Genomic DNA, 20,885 nt, shown 5'->3' with positions numbered 1-20,885 from the left:
AGACACACAACCATTCACACTCACATTCACTCCTGAATGAGGACAAAACTGTAACCCTGGTGATCTCTGCACCTTCAGGGACTAGCCCAGACCTGCACTAGGAGAGGTCCAGGGAGATGCTGGAGTGTACTGCAGTCTCACTGGGGAATAAAAGGTACCAGGATTAAGAAGGAAGCAGAATCAAACACAACACTTAGTTTCTTGTTTACACACCCGGTAGCTATGGACCAGCATTAACATATTATTGTTATGCTTCTTGTGATTTGATGAAACAAAGAGTGAACAATTCACTCTAATAGATCTTTGCAAACTATAAATTTGATTCCTTGGTTGCTAAACACTCAGTCTCCAATAACTAACCTCTAATACTGTCTGATTGCTCCTTGCTACAGTGGGCTTTGAGAGCATTTTTGATAACGGCCAAAAATAAAGAAAGCAGTGAAAATATCAGATAAATAAAGTGACTCAAAACTACAGAGAATAACAGATCCTGTCTTTAATACATTGTTTGTCTATACAACAATTAAATATGTTTAAAGCTATGATTGAAAAACTCTTTTAATAACTTTGTTACAGTTTATAAAAACCAAAGGATCGATAATAAAAACGCAGTAATCACTTATTCATGTCACTATTATTATTCTCGCTTTGTTCCAAGAGTTAGTCCATACTTGTTTTTCTTACCAGTAACAGAGAGTCTGACCGAATCACTTAATGGGGAGCTGAATTCACGACTTGAGCCTCTTTTCTTATACTGACACTGGTACAATCCCTCGTTATCAAAGTCCACGTTAGGAATACTGAAGGTAGCAGAGTTTGTGTTGGAGGTTTGGCTCCTCGTGAATGAACCCTGAATTTGACTCAGAGTGAACGATCCACCTAAAACCTGAGTTGAGACTGAACATGTGATTTCAACAGTCTGACCCCAGGTCACCTCACCAACAGGGTAAATGTAAATCACGAGGGGTTTGGAAAACTCACTGAGAAAAATATCAACATATGAAAGCATTATCTCACCAGGTTACTGATTCTATTATTGAAAGAAGAGAATGAAACAAAGAACTTGGCAAAGTGGATTTTCTTCTTACCAGTAACAGTGAGTCTGACAGAGGAAGAGCTGAACCTTTGACTTGTTTTCATGTACTGACACTGGTACAGTCCATCATGATCAAAGTTCACATTGTGAAGATTGAATATAACAGAGCTCGTAGAGGATGTTTGACTCTGACTGAATGAGCTTGAAGTCTTCTGGAGGATAAAAGTTCCACCTGAGAACTTTTCTGAGACTGAGCAAGTGATGCTGACGTCCTGACCCCAGGTGACCTCATTACTGTACAAGGAGATGGTGGGCTCTGGGTTGCTTACTGAAAAAAAACAAATGCCATGGTGTTACATGAGCCAAGGCACAGGCAAGTTCAGATCAGATCATATTAGTGCCCGTCGTATTGGCTGATGGCTTAGCTGATATCATTGCATGTATGGAAATGAAAAACCTCAGTAACTTGAGGGGCTTAGGTAGAGTTGGATGTCTCGAGACCGGTCTTGGTCTCGAGACCACTTTTACGTGGTCTTGGTCTCGTCTTGGTCTCGACTGACTTTGGTCTCGCTGTCTCGGTCTTGCGTTCTCAAATCGACATAGTGTTCGGGAGATTTGGAGTCAGCCATCAGCGGAGCGGGGGGGGAGGGGGTGGCTTACTGGGCTTAAGCCCAGCTCATTTTTTCAGAAGCATGGGGTCTTTTGGAGTGTAATTTGTTAGTTAGATGCCTGACTGACAACTGTATAAAATAAAAACAACACACGAAGCACAGAGCTCACCGTCGTAAATTCCCACTAATTTTGGTATGATCCGAGCTCAGGCACTAGGCGACTGCCTGCGAGTTTGCTGCAGACAGAGGAGAGCTTAAGTTTGACCAGGTACCAAAGCAAATCATTCGTACTGTACAAATAATGTAAATATGACGGTGTATCACAAAAGATTGATATCAAACTGATCACTTGGTTGCGTTACTTGCTCTTCGAGTGAATCAACAAATGGATAAATAAAAAGCCGAACAACAATGCCGTCTTTTTTTTTTTTTAGAGAGAGTCTTAGCCTACATTTCATATTTTCAGTTGTTACCCTCCACGGCTAAACAAACTCTCTAAATCGGTTTCAGTTATGTACTGATGTACACAACAATGGACATAAGGGGCTTCTTTCAAAGAAAAAACTCAGGTAGATGTTATTTTATATATTATGCTTTGTATGTTGTTCAGTATATTTCTATGCAAAACAAGAGGAATTTCAATACACAGCAGTATATTCACAGTTGAAACCAGATATTTACATACACTTTAGGGAGAAAACATAAAAACTTTTTTTTTTTACTGTTAAACATCAATTTAGAGTAAACTTGTTTTGTTTTAGATAAATAAATGTTGAAATATCTTCTGAATTAGTTAAATGTCAGAATAAAGAGAGAGGGAGCTGTCTATTTTTGATCACTTTCATCAAATTTAGGAGTACATATACACTAAGTTTATTGTTAATTAATAAAACTCCAGAAGATTCCACTCTGAGCTTAAGAAGCTTCTGATTGGTTAGTAGAGTCCATGTGAGTAAATTGGTGACACACCTGTGGATGCATATAAGGCAAAACACAGAGCCTGTTTCTTTGACAAAATCAAGAGATATCAACCAAAACACCAATAAAAGAATTGTGGAGCTCCATAAGTGTGGCTCAGTTTTAAATACAATTTGGTGCCATTTGCAATTAAGAAATACAAACAATTTCTCTCTTTACTCTTAAAGTTAACAAATATGTTTTTATATTTATCAATCTAAAAAAATAAACATTTAGTCTGATTTGATGTTACAATTAAAAAAGTGTTTGTGTTTTTATCTGAAGAGTATGTAAATATCTGGTTTCAACTGCATATTTGATGATGTTGGTGTTTGGCTTGATTGTCAGCACAAAGAGGGAGAGAGAGGAAGAGAGAGGGAGATGGAACAAGAGCAGGTGAGACACACATGTTAGTCAAATAGTTGTTTGCCAAAACTCATCAGAACATGTATCTAGTGCCTAGTGTAACTTTTAAGATACCATTTGTTACTTTTCAACTTCTATATTTGTTAAGTTATGCAGGCTTGTTTGCACAACAAGGCTAAATAATTATATAAACATTTCTGAATCTGAATCTAAATGTGTTAGAATTAAAAAATAAGTGTAGTGCAGGTCTATGATGATTTTTAGTGCTACTATCATCTAGTTCTGATTCTGGTTCTGTCTTGGTTAAGTCCTAAGTAGTCCTGATTTTGAACTGTTGTAGTCCTGTTTTAATTCTGGATCAGTTCTGGGTCTGGTTGAATTGGGGTTTAGTCCTCGTGTCTTGATACAGCCCCGACTTTGTTCTGCCTTGCTGCTTAATTAAAAAACTAGTTTAAGGTGATATATATTTTTTTCCTATATGAAGTCATTCTTTTTTTAACAAAACTCAAAACTGAGCCTAATAATCTTTCAGTCATTTGTACCCTCACTTAATTTCCTTTCGCTGCTCAGCTCTCACACAGTGGCTGAGCTATGCTCCAATCCCTCCATATTGTGGCCAATCACATGCAAGGATATAGGATAATATCATTATGTGAAAAACACTGAGGGTGAGAGACGGGACAGTCAAGTGGAGCGTGCGTCTGTCCTCTCAGTAAGTGAGTGAGACAGTAGACAGCAGTGAGGAGGGCTGTGCGAAAGCAAAAACACATAAATATGCCTGACACCCGTAAACGAAGCAGCATCTGGCTGCAGTTTAAAGACTTTTTTTGTCTCGGTCTTGGTCTTGTCTTGGTCTCGGATTAGGCGGTCTTGACTACAAGTCTAGGCTTAGGTGGAAACTTTTTTTTAACCCTGCAGCTTTTTGAACACAATAGTTTTAAGTTATTGCTGCTAAAGAGAAATGTTTAAATTAAAGAGTTCACTTTTTTGGACAAGCACTGAAAATGCTGCGCTGCACATATTGTAATGCTGTCTAAAAAGAAAAATGACTTTTTCTAAACATTGCATGAATTAGAAAATACTTTCAACAGTCACATTTTTAGGATCTTTACGGTGACACGCTTTTTCAAGATGAAAAGTCTGTAAATTAGGCTTTAAGTGACGTCTGAGCTCAAAGTTCTTCACAAGCCTTCAAAATAAAGGTCAGAACATCAGAAAGTTTGGTGTGTCTAATTGCTGCTGAAGTGGAAAATTCTGTTTGTCTAATTAAATAAAATCACCGTTAAAGATATGTATTTACATTTTTTAATTGGAAAATATTATTAAAACATTTTTTCAGTAAGAAACAGGTTAACATGGAATCTTTAAACTATGCAAATCAGTTATCTCATTAAATATGCATTAAGCTGCAGACATGTTCAACAGACAAAGTGAGTGTAATGAAACAAACACCTAAATTTGTTTGTTTAATTCATTTGAACATATTTTCAGGGAAAGTAAAATATGATGGAATGAGAACTAACTAGAATCTAAGTATTGACAAGTACATGAAAAAAACAGCTATTGTAAAGTGATAAGACCATAAACATTATAGAAAAGTTTTCTTACCTGAACAGACGACGCCAGCATCCCGACCATGGTGACAGGAATAACTAATATAGCTGCTGTACCTACAATTGTCTATAGAAGTTTCACTTCCTGAACAGTCCACATTACTGTGCAAGAAAGTTCCTGTACCTTGACCAAAGTAAGCAGACCCAAGAGCCTCCAGAGCTATCCCACAGCTCTGCTCTCTACAGACCACCTCAGCATCTTTTAAGTCCCAGTCGTAATCACACACTGTTCCCCAGGAATAGTAAGGGTAAGAGTAAGAGTTATAGATTTCAACTCTTCCAGAGCACTGAGTGGATCCATTTACAGCTAATCTGATCAGACCTATGAGGAAAAAGACAATATGAACTATGTTGCAAAAATGGCTTTAAATTGAAAATGTAAGTATGACAGGTTAGAACAGACTGACCTGCAGAAGGTGAAGATGAGACCACGAGATAAGCAGCTATGGGGAAATGAAAAAATTTAATATTATCAAGACATAAAGTTATTCAGTCTAAAAATACTGTAAGAAAAGTTGTTATAACATTTTTCAGACTGTTTCTGTGATAAAGAAAAGTATTAAACATTATGGAAAATCTGTTTTACCGAAGATCAATTAGTCAAGTGCTCTCTTCTCTCTGCCGTCCATGACTGAGAAAAAAGGCTGCTGGTTGATGTCTTATCTCTATACAAGAAGATCATGTGCTCTTGGAGGTTTTCTAAAAAATGATATTGTATTAGATAAGACAGGGCACAGTCATGCACAGATCAGGTCATTTTAGTGCCTGCCATGTTGGCTCATGGCTTAGCTGATACTACTTTATGTATGTAAATGACAAATCTCATTTAAAGGGTGCTATTTGAAAACCACTCTGCAGCTGACTATCACTTTTTTTTATTTTCATTTGTACGTGATTTAGTGTCTGCTGGCAGTTATGTACAGGACTGTTACTGCTGGTTAGACTACCTCCAGCTTCTGATGTATACACACAGAAACATGAGGGAGGTGTGCTCTCCCCTGAATACCACAGTAATCTGTACTGCCTCCTTCTCTTTCTTTTCAGAAGAGAGGTGGGAGTAACATCAGAAACTTTGGTGTGTCTAACTCCCTCTGAAGTGGAAGTTGCTGTCTGCCCATATTCTAATTAGATAAAACCAGCTTGATTTGTATTTACATTTTTATTGGAAAACACTTTAAAAATGTTTACATAAGAAAGTTAACAGGTTAAAATTATATATTTAAAAGATCCAAATGAGGTGTTATCTATTTAAATATACACTAAACTGCAGAGATGTTCAAAAGACAAATTGTAGTCAAGCAAGACATTTGAACATCTGTTCATAACTAGGAAAGTAAAATATGATGGAATGAAAAGAAACCAGAATTTAAGTATTGATGAGTACATGAAGAAAACAGTTATTATACTGTTCACACTATTCGCACCCTGTTCCCCAGGACGAGTAAGAGTTATACTTATATATTTCAACTCTTCCAGAGCACAGAGTGGACCCAGATCCAACTAATCTGATCAGACCTATGAGGAAAAAGACAATATGAACTATATTGCAAAAATATACTTAAAATAAAAGTGTAAATATGACAGGTTAGAACAAACTGTAGAAGGTGAAGGTGAGACCAAGAGATAAGCAACTATGGGAAAATGAAAACATAGAATATGATCACAACAGTTATTCAGGCTAAAAATACTGTAAGAAAAGTTGTTGTAAAGTGATGAATACTTAAATTGATAACTGTGTCTTAAATACTTTTTCATACTGTCTCTACAATAGATAAAAGCATTAAACAGTATGGAAAATCTGCTATACTGAGGATCAAGAAGTGGAGCACTCTCTTCTTTTATGTCATTTATGAGAACAGAAAACTGAACTAAAACTTGTGGTGTGTGAAAACATGCCACACTAGTTACGACATAATCTAACTGATAAAACACAGGAAGCGAAACTGAACATAATGTAGATGAAACAAGAAACGATCAGTATAAGACAGGAAATATGAACACAGTGACAGAGACCCAAACTCAAGATATACAACTAGACATAAAGAAAGGGTAAATGAACAGCGACATGATTGAGCCAAGAGACCAAGAGGGAGACACAGAGGGGACCAAGAGAACCTGGACATGAAAGAAACCGACTAAATTAAACAGGCAACTAAGAACTAGAGATATAAACAATTAAAGTAGGAAGTACAGGGATAATGTATAAAGCTCTAGCTGGAGAGGAACTCAGGATAATCAGGGATAAATCCAGACAAATCAAGAACCTTTTCCTTAACACACACTACAAAAGTCCAAAAAAATATAAAACACTGGAAAAAGGAGCCAGGGATCCTAACAGACACCTACACTAACATAGCTTTAAATGATCCAAAATAGGAGAATCAATGAATAATGAGTAAAAACTCTAATACATGTCAGAATTAACTTGTTGTGTTACTATCCACCTCCCAATTGTCATTATGCATCAATCTTTGAATTCTAAACGACGATAACTATTGTACCACCATGCTTTCCTAAATACACATTCAAATTTTGGATATTTTGGGAAAGCACTCTGCTGATGTGAAAACAATTCATCCAGTTTTGTTTGATTTTATGATTGTTTTTGTTTTCATACAGTTGAAATCTGTTATTTTCTTCATGTTGTACTTTTGGAGCATTTTGTCAGAGTGGCACCTTTGGGATTCAGAGCTTACAATAGTGACACATGAAGGTTGATGAGTACACCACAGCTCTGTCTGGGACTTGTTCTGATTCAGCTTTAAATATTTTCTGCAAACACTGTTCCATATCTAAAACATGGAGTACAGATGTCATTTCTAATATAAATTATAAATACATAATTTGAATAGTTTGACAAAAAAATAGATATAAAAACACCTCTAAAGAAAATAAGGGATTAACTTGATATTCTTTTATTAAGTTTTATTTCCATCACCATATTGTGTCAATTACTGTATACATCATATAATTTCCTATGGTGTAATAGTCAGAAGCATCTTTAAAAACTGGAAACATGCAGGAGCCCAATTTCTTGGAGATGGAACGTCTTCAGAAGACAAGGTGGGGGTCCTCCTTCAATCAGACAGGCAATGATTTTGCTGCCTGGTCTGCTTCCAAACCCAGCAGCTTCTCTGCAGGTGATGCTGGACTGCTCCAGAGCAGGAAATGTGGAGGGCTGATACCTGAGTCTGAAAACATGCTCTATCATTACGGTCTGAGAATGTGTCTATTATGGAGACAATTTCTTAATTTTTATGAGGAATGCAAGCAGTTATAAAAGACCAGAAGGTAGCTGAGAGCTGCTTTTACTACAGGCACAGATGGCGCAGGCTTGAAATAGATTCTCCTCAGGGTGTGCCTGTTGAATGACCGACAGGTGAGGAGGGGACATTTACGCAGTTGGGGGCTGTTTCCAGTGTCTGGTTCTGTTAGCAGGGCTTGTTGTCTCCCAGGAGAGGGCGCCAGTGGTACTGTTAGATGGGAGGATATTTTCAGGTTAAGTTGCTCCATCTTCGGGGGCAATCTGGCAGGACAGAGCATCTGACTTGATCTGAGCTTGGAAACTAAAATCTCTCAATTCAAATCCTCCTTTCTACAAACAAAATCAAATACTTGCTACAGTATTTTATATTTACAGATGTCATGTTAATAGAGTAATCATATCAAAAATGTGTATAAGTTATTTTTTTGCATGTGTGTGTGTTTGTTTGAAAACTAGAACACACCCAAAAGGGGATCTAGTGCATTACTTGCAAGAAGAGCTCGCAAATGAGCAGCATAAAGACTGAAACTGATGAGGAATGTAGGACATTTGAAAAGAGTTGTGTTGTAAAATACCACAAGATAAGAATGGAGCAGGCTGCAAGTGCAGAATGACCTTCACCACAGAAAGACTCCAGGTGGAAAACAACTTGTTCTGCCCGCCATTTGTAGTACAAACAAACTGTCCTCTCACACCTGCACGATGATATTGGACATGCTGGGGTGGAGAGAGTTCTTAGCCTAGTTAGAGAACATTTATACAGACCTTTTATGAAGAGAGAGGTTGAGGAATAAATCAGCAGATGCTGGCTATTTCTACTGCACAAAAAAGCCAGCATCACATGACAGAGAACCTATAGGAAGTATTACATCAAGCTGACACCTAGAGCTCATATGTATTGACTCGTTCCACCGTGAGGCCAGCCAGCTGCTGAATGTGGTCTGTACACTCAAAATCATGTAATTTCCCTGTTTTAACAAACAGTTGAATCTCGTTAATTTCTTTCAGACAAGTCATATTCACCTCATTTTAATTACTAATGCTATACCTGAACCGGTGTTGATCTTATTCAGGGCCTGTCTCGTCATCACTCGCTGTCTAACTAAGGTCAGTACAGTTTCTACTTTGTTTTAGCCAGTCCTGAGTCTTCTCTGTGGTATTTTTTGTTTCAGGCAGGGCAGTTCAGCATCCAGGCTCTTCTATGATGAAGCAATGCTGTTGTAATATCTTCAGTTCAATGGTGACTTCTTGAAATATGAAGAGCTTTCCCTGAAAAAGACTTCTTCACCATTTTATACTGATAACATTTTTCTGAATGTTTTCCACAATTTGTAGAGTTTTTTTGCAGAATAGTAAACTTCTATCCATCTTTACTCCTGAGAAACTCTGCCCCTCCCCTCTGGCATGTTTGACACAAATTTTGGGGGGGCATGCACTCTACTGCAACAGTTGGGAAATTGTTTGTCATATTTATTTAATTTTATGATTGTATTTTTATAGATCTAGGCTACGTCCACACGTACCCGGGTATTTTTGAAAACGCAGATTTTTCTATGCGTTTGCACCTTTCGTCCACACGTAAACGGCGTTTTCGGTCACTGAAAACGGAGATTTTTAAAAACGCCTGCCAGCGTGGATATTTTCGAAAACCCCGTTTTTGCATTTACGTGTGGACGAGAAAAACGGAGAAAACGCAGCGTCAAAGGTGTGCGCCTCTTTTGACGTCACACTGTGCGCCACGTTTTGTTTCGGTGAAATGAATTTCTACAATACTGTTACTGTTAATTGTACTCTCTGCAGTGTTTAAATGCTTACATACACACACACAGTTACTGTCCCTCCACACATACGACTCGGTTCTGCTTCTATGCCCCATCTTTGTTTACTATTTCCTACCGAGGCTTCTAGACTTCTGTTTGGCCAACATTTCTACACGGTTAGGAATATATCGCCACCTGTTGCTTTGGCATGTTCCTAGCAGCGTTTTCCTTCATTTCGGCGTTTACGTGTGGACGGGATTATTTTTTAAAACGAAAACGGAAAATCTCCGTTTTCAAAAATACCCGTGTACGTGTGGACGTAGCCCTAGTTTCAATTTCTCTCATTTTCTTCATGTTGTATTTGTCCAACAATTCCTCAGAGTGGCACATTTAGGGCCCGCACCACAGCTCAGTGCAGAACAGTCTGGGTCTTCTGATGTGGCTTTTCTCTTCTTTAGCTTAACAACTAATTTACCATAATATCTTTTAGGTGATTGTATAAATCATATGATTTTTAATAACCTAAGATACACAAACAGGACCATGAAGTTTAACAAATCATCAGTCTGTGTGAAATAACAAGAGGACAAACTTAACCAGAAGCAAAATGTTTTCCAAAAAACATGACGTACTGTGCAAATGTTTCAGGCACTCAGATCAGAGCAGGGCTACTTCCAAAAATAATGCCATGAAGAGTTTATATTTATCAACAAACTTTATTTAAAATGCAGGAAACAGAAAAATTCTCCCTGAGTTTAATTTCTCAGATAGTACATCCTAGATTCCTTTCCTTGCCTCCTCTCCTTGACATTAGTCCCTTCCACCAGTGATTCAATTCAATTCAATTTTATTTTATTAACACAGCGCCAAATCACAACAACAGTCACCTCAAGGCACTTTATATTGTACGGCAGACCCTACAATAATGCATACAGAGAAACCCAACAATCATATGAGCCCCTATGAGCAAGCACTTTGGCATGCTCATAAGAATGCTGTGGAAGAGAGCCAGAGATTAATAACAAGTATGATTCAATGCAGTGAGGTCTGTTAACACATAGTGAGTGAGCAATATGACTGAAGAAGGGAATCCAGCTGCAGCCTACACCTATTGCAGCATAACTAAGGGAGGATTCAGGGTTACCTGATCCAGCACTAACTAGATACTTTATCAAAAAGGAACATTTTAAGCCTAACTTAAAAGTAAAGACAGTGTCCAAGGAGGAGCTTCTCCTTCTGACATATCCCGCAGAGGTAAGAGCAGAAAAAGTAAAACGGATCCTTTTGAGCAGTCTGAAATCTGAGCTTTGGCTCACAGGGATCACTTGTACATTTGCTGCGTAACACCTGTACAAAGGAAGCAAGGAAGAGACAAGGAGAGAGGAGTCAAAGCAACAAGGATTTAACGTGACACATTATTGATTCAGAGCTGGTATAAAGCCATGTCAATATTAGACATGACACAGCTCCATCATGATCTCACTTATTTGTGTTCATGACTTCTATATACTGAGGCCTAATCACTATATATTGAAATTCACAACCTGCCACAATGAGACAAATTAAGATTAAGAATTATACATCATGCAGTTCATCTCATTTCAGCGATTAAACACTCTTTGATAAATTTCTGATCAGAAGATGGGACATTTGAAGAGTACGGTATGAACATCTCAACAGATAACATTTAAAGGTGAGAAAGTTTTGTAATGAGAAAAATACAAAATGTAACAAACAAACAAAAGACAAAAAGCTGTATATTAATATGAATACAGCGCTGTTGTGCAGTGATTTTGAAAGGTTCTCCAACTAAACACTAAAGACTTCTGGTACTGAGCTGCTCTAAAGGACACAGAGCTCACACAGGGCAGCAGAACCGACCAGCAAACAGGATGTTCATGGTGGGGTTATGTCTGATGAAGAAGAGGAAGGGGTGGTCTGCGATGAAGGATTTTAAATCAAAATTGCCCCACCTTATCTTGAGTGAATGAATTTCACTCCAACACATAACTCCAAAAGTAGCCTCAGTTGCCTTCTCGTGGACCTTCACAAAAGCCTTGTGGATGACTTTTGAAAGTACCAGATCTTTGCGCCCAGACATACCTGTGACAGAGAAGTGAAAGGAGAACATTTTAAATGAACATAATGCTGCATTTTCATTTTTTATCTGAGAGGATTTTTTCTAAATTAAAATCTGATAAGGCTAGGTGGTGATATAGATCACCTGGTTGAGCTGACAACCAAAATACCAAAGGTACTGCAGGAGCCTGGGTTTGACTGTTTCCAGACCATTTCCTGCATGCCATTCAACTCATCCTCTGCCTTTCTTCCTCCCAACTATTCTATTAAAGTGTAATATGTCCAAAACAACCATGAAAAAAAAAACCCTTCATAATGTCACTTTAACAGCCTGTCATTAGTGATTAGTATCAGAGAGTACAGCTGGTTTAGGCAGGATGAACCAGAACACCTCCCTGACTGTCTGTCAGTATTACAGTATTAAAGGTATCAGGACTGTCATGTAAAAGTAAGTAAGTAAGTAAGTAAAATTTTATTTATATAGCACATTTCTAGATAAAAGATCACAAAGTGCTTCACAAGGTATAAAACAAAACAGTCCAAAGTTAACAAAATGCAATTCTAAAAAAAGATGTGTTTTTAGCTGTTTTTAAAAAGTAATCAATGAGTCTGCAGATCTTAAGTTCTGAGGAAGAGTTCCACAGTCTGGCGGCCACAGTGGCAAAAGCTCTATCACCCTTGGTTTTCAGCCTAGTATGCTGAATAACAAGTAGGCCCTGATCACAAGACCTCAAGGACCTACTCGGGACATAGGGCTGTAAAAGTTCAATGATGTAGGCTGGTGCTTGTCCTTGAAGAGCTTTAAATGTCAGAACCAGTATCTTAAAATGGACTCTGAATTCAACGGGGAGCCAGTGCAGCTGTATAAGCAACGGTGTCACATGAGAGTACTTAGATGTTCTTGTCAGAAGCCTTACTGCAGCATTTTGGACAATCTGCAGACGCTCCACCAGTCCATTCAAAACCCAGCATCAAAGCTTAGATCCTGCTTTTAAAATCTCACAGTAGTATGATCAGCAAACAAGACAAACAATCTGCTGAAATAAGCAGCTCCATGGTCTTTTGGAGAACTCTTTCACTGCTGGAGCATTGTTGCTCTACACTCTGTTCATAAACACCAATAAGCTACAAACGTATGTCTCACCAGAGAAGTCACACTTTGTGTGATCAAAGGCGTCCACCATGCCCATGCTGCTCAGGACTGTGTTCAGGTCATACCTCTCCTCCAGTGTAAATCGAGGCAGCCTCACATCAATGTAACATGTTTGCATCTTGCCTGGATGAGTCCAAGCCACAAATTGTTTAGTTATTCAAAAAAGGCTCAGAGTAGAGCTGCTACTCTTTGAAAGGAGACAGCTAAGGGGGCACCTCCAGGGTAAGGTGTTCCCACCAGGCATACACTGTGACCTGCTGGAGATAATATATCTATCAGCCAGACTGGAAACACTTTGATATTTCACCAGATAAGCTGGAGGAGAGAGGGATGTTTGGACTTCTCTGCTTCGGCTGCTGTCCCTGCTACCCAACATCAGATAAGCACAAGAAAATGGATGGATGATTTATTGTTTTCATATTTTAAATTTAAACTTTTATTGAAGTGATTGTCATGAATTCTCAAACGACATCCGTCATACATAATGCATGGCACAATGTGCCACACTTTTCAGCCGCAGTTTATTCATTTTTCAGTTGTTACTTTTTCATATTTCAGTAATGAATGAGCATCTTTAGTAGAAACATGTTTTCATATCATAGTTAATATATTTCAAATGTTTTTCTTCTTTGTCATCTGTTTGAAGGATAACGTGTAATGTAAATGTGCGATGTGAGATCCTGCACAGTTAAGCAGCATGATTCATTCAAGAATGTCATTAAAAGTTTCAAATCACTTTGTTTACACAGTTTTTGACGTCAAGCAGTTTTCAAATTTCACTTAATATCTGGGTGTTTGTCAGTTTTAGACATTTTCGGTTAGTCTGAGTTTTTTTTCTTTATGTAGTTGACTAAGAAATGAGTCACCAGGAACATCCCGAGTGTGTAAGTGTTCTACCTTCTCCAGTCCTGTTGTATCATCCTCGATCTCTGCAGGTAAAAAGATGAGCATGCTCACTTCCTCCCCGCTGTAAGGCATCTCTAGAATCTGTCCAGCAGAGGGTGTCAAACATTACTGCACATAAATCTACTGATACACATACATTGCAATCACTCAGTCTCTCAGTGAAATCTGATTATGCAGTGATTTATATCAATATGATAAATATGATGGTTACTTTGCAGTTTGCTTCTTTGATGAAGGTACACGCAAAGTCTTCTTCCTGTTTCATCATCTTCACAGCCTTTGAGTCATTCTGAAGACAAAAGAAATTACATTTGGCCTAAAAAAAAACATTTTTTTAATATATTCATTGAAATATTTCTTGGATGCAAAAGTGAATTAAATGACTCTGAAAATGAAAGAGACAAAAATTTGCCTTTGAAGCTGTGTGTCATGAATACTTATTCCCAGTCACAGATGTATTCTCATGACTTTTATTAAAGTACTTTTTATCTCACACTGGGCCTTAATGCAGTCTCACATTAATAATTTTAGCTCCTCATCTTTAAAGCTCCCCCCTCTTGAGGCCATTTTGATTGGCTGTCCCTCTTTAACAGAGGCAGAGGGGCCAATTTCTGACATCTCACGCAGAGGTAAGAGCAGAAAAACTGAAACCGATCCTTTAGAGCAGTCTGAAATCTGAGCTTCGGCTCACAGATATTACTTGTATATTTGCTCATGATTTGAAACTGTCCATGTTGACCAACCACAACTGCAATGGTATACAGACTTTACAAGGTTATAGTTTCATAGTCAGTGTTCTGTTTTTATGAGCACTTTTACCTTCTTGAGCCAAAATTGAGCATCATAAGTTTCAGACCACGAGAAATCTTTAATCCAGCTGCCTCTGAAGTGGGTGGCAGTGAACAACACCAGCCTGGTCAGTTCATTCAAATCATCTTCATCCACCACCTCTGTGATGTTACCTGCTGACCAAAGTAAAACCAAATGTAAACATTGAGAAGTAAAGCCTCAAAGACTGCAGCAAAGTTTTCATCCACAAATCTATGAAAACATGATGGACCCCACACTCTTTCAGCCTTTGTAGGCCAGAGAAACATGATGAGTTTTACAAATGCTGTTTAATCGAAGTATATTCTCTGACTGTTAGTGAAACCTGAAGATATTATTCATCAGCACAACATGTGAATATTTAGAACAAGTAAGGATGCACAGCCATTCTGGCTAATCACTACAGCACACATGTAACAACTCATTATTGAAGTACTTCAAAATTCTGCTTTTTCTACACGAGATAAGATAAACGAGGTAAGCAGGTAAAGTTACATTCATGTGCTGTTCCACAAGATGGCGCTCCTCTCTATAAATTCCTTCATGCATACCCTCAATGCTCTGCATATACTTGAGCTTAGCTTTCAGTCAAGGTCAACACATCTCTATCTGGATGTAAACAAAGTATTCTGGTGCCTGGCAGTCACCTTGGAAGTGAATGAGACTGCCATTAATGCTATGCCAGCACAAACAGGCAGGGAGCCAAAAATGCTTTTCATAGAAGGAAAGAGTTAATATTAAAATCTGATGGTATTTTAAGCTGTGCTGTAGTCCAACTTTCACAGAACTCATTAAACTCAACTGCCTAAACTCATATTGACCTAAGACATTGGGACAGGACGACTTTGAGATAAAATATCAAATGAAGATACATAAACAAGAAGATTAAAAATATATGAGAAGCAGCAGTGAGTGGGTTTGGCTGAAAAGAAACAAGTAAACAGAGGACTGTACAGACACTGAGGAAGGTGGTTCTGGGATCCAGAGATCACTGCTGAAACAGCTTGACCCACTGTGGGTTAAATCAGGAATAACGGTGGAAGGAGCCCTTTGACAAACCCTGGTCATAGGTCTGTAAAGCTTCTTCACTCTTTAAAACTATCTTAAGTACATCTACCATCACTTCTGAGCACCAGAAGGAAAAAAAAACATGTATTCAGTATTTTCATGGTATCCTTACAGGTGCACACTCCTCCCCTTAGAGGGACTTAGCAGGAGCAGTGAGTCCTGCTTATGAAAAACATGTGAACTTGAACTGGACATTAGATGAAGTGATTGTGTGTACATGTGTAAATGTGATCCACCTGGTGTGTGTTGCTGCACCCAGTTGTTGACATCAATCCTGACCTCTTCAGACCTGGTTTTGAAGTCCACAGACTCCAGCTCTGTGCTGTAATGTTTCTTGCTTTGTATTAAGAATTCCTGAAACCACAGACGACACATTTATAAATTCACTCCAGCAAAGTCTCTGACATCACTGATTCTGATTTACTTCAGGCTGGCATATTAAGAAAACACAGTTATAATCACATGATCACACATGCCTCATATGACTAACACACTTACAGATTCTGGTCAGTGAGAACCATCTGAGGAGCCAGAGGAGTACAATGAGAGTTTCTACTTTACTTGCTTACATGTTGACCTGCTGCTCTCATCATCCTTCTCTACAGAACTCACAGCATTTCTGTCTCTGCCTCTCATTGACTCCAAAACACACGAGCTCATGAAGAATCACACTCTACATAAGAAGAAGAAACAGACCTGAGTAAAGGGGCAGGACTTCTCTCTGTACAGTCTGTTAGCAACAGTGAAGGTAAATCGAGCATCTGTCCTGTTGAGTTCAGTGACAAGTTTGGCAAAGCTGCTGTGAACATCACCCCAACAATCCCCGGTTTGCAAGCACTGTGGACAAAACACATTAGTGGATTCAAAGAAGGACACAGAAGGAAAATACTGGACTGGATCTAACAAGAAAGAAAGAAAATCAAACTAACTTTTGATTTTCTTTCTTTGTTGTTAGATCATTTGTTAGCGTTTGTTTCCTCTGAGTGCCCAACTTCTTCAACATACCCAGGGAACCTTTCTGTTATCTGGATTCACTTAGCCTGACATCGGCAATAAGTGCTCACAACAGCCCTGCGTTTCCATCTTCACTATCCAATAAAAGGCACAAATAACAAAAGACAGACCTTACTTTGTCACAGCCTAAAGGAGACACAGAAATCACTTTAGTTTCTCAACAAACAAAAGTGAAATTAATTTTATTGATCGACAAGGTTTTCTTAGTATGTGTTTCACTCTCCTAACCTCTTTGTAGTAACAGTACTGTAACCTTCTTTTAAAACTTTCTGAGTGTGTGAAAATGGGGAAAAACAACAAATTGTAAGCTGTATTTAAGCTCACTTTGTGTCTTCATTCATATCAGGCTGGTCCCTACATGACTGTGGTAACTCAGCTTCCTACAGATGAACAGACAAAGACTGTATCCACACAATGGAGCTGTTATTATTTTGTGTATTTCTCAAAGCTAGTAGGAAGACTGTTTGTGCAGCATTGATCCCGTTGGAAAGATTTTAACTTTCTGTCAATAAATCTCAGAAAACTGGTTTGGTTTCAGTCTCAGTTTATTTTTCCACATTACTCTGGAGTTACTTTGCTCATTTATGTTGTCATGTTGACTTGAGTTTAGTTCATTTAGCTTCTTTTTAGGGTCCAATATCATCACTTTTGTATGACTCCCTGTGCCCTCATGTCTAACCAGCTCAGTCGCTCACATTAGGTTTCAGACTATAATAATATCACACTGATACACTGGAGACAAGTCAGGGTCATTTATACAGTTATAATGGTCACAGTGGTTTCCAGCAGCTGCTCAAATTAACACCAGAGCATCCTGCATGTGTTAAATGAGTACCATTACAATAACTATTCTGCACTATAATTTTAGTGTTTGTGTGTGAGCATGTGTACTGTACCTCTGACATCTGTGTGGCTGTGTTGCCTCTGGCCCCCAGCATCACCATAGCCAGGGCTGAAGAGATGCTGAACGGGGAGAAAAAGATGTTTCCCGTCTTGTTGTTACTGCTCAGCTGTTTGAACAAAGCCAGAGAGAAGGAAGTGTTGGCCTCTGACAGAGAGATTGCAGAGCCCATTGTTTCTGGGGGCGGGGGTGGCAGAAAGGGGGCAGTGAGTTGTTTAATGCACCAAGCAAGATTAATTAAATCTAACTGAGGTTCACTTTACCTAAAAACTACAAAAACTATAATGGCTGTTATTCAGGGTTTTTGTTTCAAATGATATCCTACATGGTGTGTATGCAGATTTAGTCACAAAGCTTCCAGATAAGTGCTGAAAGGGTTAGCATTACTCTTTGAGTGCACATGGAAAAAAATCTACAGTATAATAGGATTACAGTTACAAACAGAAATGTAAATATAGCATATAGTACATTTGGAAAAACTGAATAAAGTTACTTGACTTAGCGACACGCACTTTTCTTTCATCTTCAGATGGTGAGGAATTTTTCTGGCTTCTGCTTGAAGCGTTTTTGCTGTTTGTTTGTTTTTTACCCGGGATGGGGGGCCCACATGACCTAAATGTCTTTGGGAAGTATTGTCATTGTAGCTGGGATAGGCTCCAGCCTCTTCATGCTCAACAAATCAGAGTGGTTTGTATTGAAGCATGCTGCTACAAGCCCAAAACAGCATTAAGGGCAATGCCAGTTGCTGGCACATTTTGTACTCACTAAGAACTGAACTGCACTTTTCATTTTCTTTACAGCCACACAGACAAAATAAATACATAAATAAATACAACAATGCTTTCCATGGTTCAGTGTGTTACTGCTAATCTTTGTGTTTAAAAAAAATATGTTAAAATGGTTAAAACCAATTACAGTGAGTTAACTTTACTTTATTTCTCTCGTTATATTTTTAAAATGAAAGAAACGTTTGGGTTTCCAAAGCTAGTTCCCAGGTGGTATAGATAGATAGAGTATAAACATACAGGTGAACCTCTACATCATCTCCACACCTAACAAACTAACAGCGTCCAACACAAAAGTTAACACTAAGCAATTTCATTTTGTACAAATCAAGCTAACTTTTTTGAGTTTGTTGTCTATCTGACCAAATGCAGCTTTCTGAACCATCTTTTCAACGTCCTTATACTTCTCACCACACTGTGTTTATGTGCTAAAAGAGAAATTCCTTTTAACTGAAAACAATTTTGAACTATAATTTCACCAACTCATCTACACTGACATTTTATAGAGGGTATAGCAACTGTGGCAGTTTGACTTGAAACAGTTGTAATCTGCTCACAAAGTTGCTAAACTGAAGAGGAAGCTCAACAACAGTGAGCTATGATTCTTAACAACGGTGCCAAAGTGATGGAACTATAAAGGCAAGTTTCCTTCATTATGTGCAACTAGTTTATTTTTTCCTTTTTCTATTTATACCGTACTGCATACCAGAGGGCTTAGTGGGTATAATTCAGGTAAATTACATGACAAAAAAATCTTTACTTTAAAAAAAGAAAGTATCTTACATACATTATTTTCAAGTTGTCACGGGCTAGCTAAAACCTGTAGCTATATGTGAAAGAACAAAACTAAACTTTCTTTTACATCATGATGTACTTGTTTATACAGGCAGTAGATCACAAATTCAGGCTCTAAACGCAGGTTGATATGAGTTTGTTATATGAGAGCCTTATCTGCAACAAGGCTGTGATATTATTTGACTTACTTGCTAAAATCCTTCTGTTGATTTTGGTTTCATTTAGAGTAGACTGGAAATGATGCACAAGGCATCTAATTTTTTAATGAAATGAAAGCATGCTGACAGACTACATATGCCATTGATGTGATTTTTATTTCCCCATGTGACTCTTTATGGACTTGACACACCTGGGTTAAAGTATCACACAATTACAAATAACACATTTCACTGTCATTTTACAGACACAAAAAAATCAGTTACCAAACGTACTATATTGTGCTACATAATATTGGACTATATTCACTGAAGTTTATCAGGCAGTATTATGAGACAAAAATTCCAAATGTGTAATCTGTAATAGGTTCAAATGTTTGTTTTTTTCCTCCATATTTATGACTGGCTAAAATGCAACAGCAATAATAATTCATCACAATACATGTTCACTGTCTCAACATTCATATAGATCCTCTCTTCTTATCACTGACGTCATCTTCTTCATTACAGGTTTTTAGAGTCACTGAAACACAGCAAAGGAGATTTTTCTGGACGTAATGATCAAAACAAAGCTGCTGTTTTATCTAATATATTGTTTGTTCTGGTGAGCACTGACCTGTGGTGTGGATGTGGGCCTGCTGTGTTTGTCTCCTTCTCCTGAGCACCAGTAAGACCACCAATAAGACCAGCAGGAGCAACAGGACCACACGAACTACAGTTGAGACCATCAGCATCCAAGGAACTAAGAGAGAAAAGGTTTTTGTCAAATATGCAAGATAGAAAGTGGTTCTGTATGAATTATTGGCACTTACTATTTCCTATCAAGACACACTACAGACAGGTCACTAGATGAATTTACAGTAGTATATGTATGTAGTATACATGCATATATTTGGACTGTTAGAGGGAGCTGGAGCACCCACATAAATTTAATACTATACTTACATTTAATGATGACAGTAATGGGTGCTGTTGCAGTAGAATTGAATGTCCGTGTGGACACTGTGACTTCATACACACAGCTGTAGTTGCCTTGGTGTTCATACTCAGCTACAGGGAAACTAAAGGAGGCTGAGTTGTTGACTGCTGGCTTGCTGTCTGTGATGTTGGAGTCAGAGAAGATGAGAAAGAAACGTCCACTGGAAAATCTGGAGTTAACAGAGCAGGTGAGGACAAAACTGTAACCCCTGGTGATCTCTGCACCTTCAGGACCCCAGACCAGACCTGCACTAGGAGAGGTCAGGGAGATGCTGGGTGTCTGCAGTCTCACTGGGGAATAAAAGGTACCAGGATTAAGAAGGCAGCAGAATCAAACACAACACTTAGTTTCTTGTTTACACATTCAGCAGTTATGGTGCAGCATTAACATTTTTTTGTTATGTTTCTTGTGATTTGATGAATGAAAGAGTGAACAATTCACTCTTTTAGATCTTTGCAAACTTCAGATTTGATTCTTTTGTTGCTAAACGCTCCACAGTCTTCAAAAACTAACTTCTAATGCTGTCTGCTTGCTCCTTGCTACAGTGGGAGCATTGAGAGCATTTAGTGAAAATGGAAGATAAACAAAGTTTATTTATTTAACGATCCACCTAA

At 38.2% G+C, this 20,885-nt stretch overlaps 2 protein-coding genes and 1 long non-coding RNA gene across 5 annotated transcripts in view; all 3 read right to left on the bottom strand.

Annotated features, from left to right (window-relative positions):
* Positions 1-479: 479 nt before the first annotated feature.
* LOC120437055 (scavenger receptor cysteine-rich type 1 protein M130-like) overlaps positions 480-20,885 on the bottom strand; it is a 22,744-nt gene continuing 2,338 nt past the window's right edge. For 2 of the 3 annotated variants that reach the window (XM_039607779.1, XM_039607780.1), the window contains 3 exons: positions 20,238-20,561; positions 19,909-20,034; positions 19,433-19,815 (listed from right to left, as the gene is read on the bottom strand). In XM_039607779.1, coding sequence (XP_039463713.1) covers positions 19,754-19,815; positions 19,909-20,034; positions 20,238-20,561 — 512 coding nt within the window. In that variant the 3' untranslated portion in view covers positions 19,433-19,753. Of the gene's footprint in view, positions 887-19,432; positions 19,816-19,908; positions 20,035-20,237; positions 20,562-20,885 lie in introns of those variants that run through there. The other variant, XM_039607781.1, reaches the window with a different exon arrangement.
* Positions 3,762-5,201, bottom strand: LOC120437056. Its single transcript, XR_005610788.1, has 3 exons — positions 5,170-5,201; positions 4,991-5,026; positions 3,762-4,905 (listed from the first exon to the last, which is right to left on the bottom strand). It is a non-coding gene; the product is annotated as an uncharacterized LOC120437056 (long non-coding RNA).
* Positions 10,558-17,940, bottom strand: LOC116333495 (leukocyte elastase inhibitor-like). The gene is made up of 8 exons (XM_039607782.1): positions 17,553-17,940; positions 16,339-16,479; positions 15,879-15,996; positions 14,566-14,708; positions 13,958-14,035; positions 13,716-13,827; positions 12,832-12,987; positions 10,558-11,711 (listed from the first exon to the last, which is right to left on the bottom strand). The coding sequence occupies exons 1-8, from the start codon at positions 17,727-17,729 to the stop codon at positions 11,467-11,469; spliced, it is 1,170 nt and encodes a 389-aa protein (XP_039463716.1). The 5' UTR covers positions 17,730-17,940; the 3' UTR covers positions 10,558-11,466.

The sequence above is a fragment of the Oreochromis aureus genome, unplaced genomic scaffold, assembly GCF_013358895.1.
Source record: "Oreochromis aureus strain Israel breed Guangdong unplaced genomic scaffold, ZZ_aureus HiC_scaffold_381, whole genome shotgun sequence".
Classification (NCBI taxonomy): domain Eukaryota; kingdom Metazoa; phylum Chordata; class Actinopteri; order Cichliformes; family Cichlidae; genus Oreochromis; species Oreochromis aureus.
This window is presented reverse-complemented; position numbering and strand designations above follow the sequence as displayed.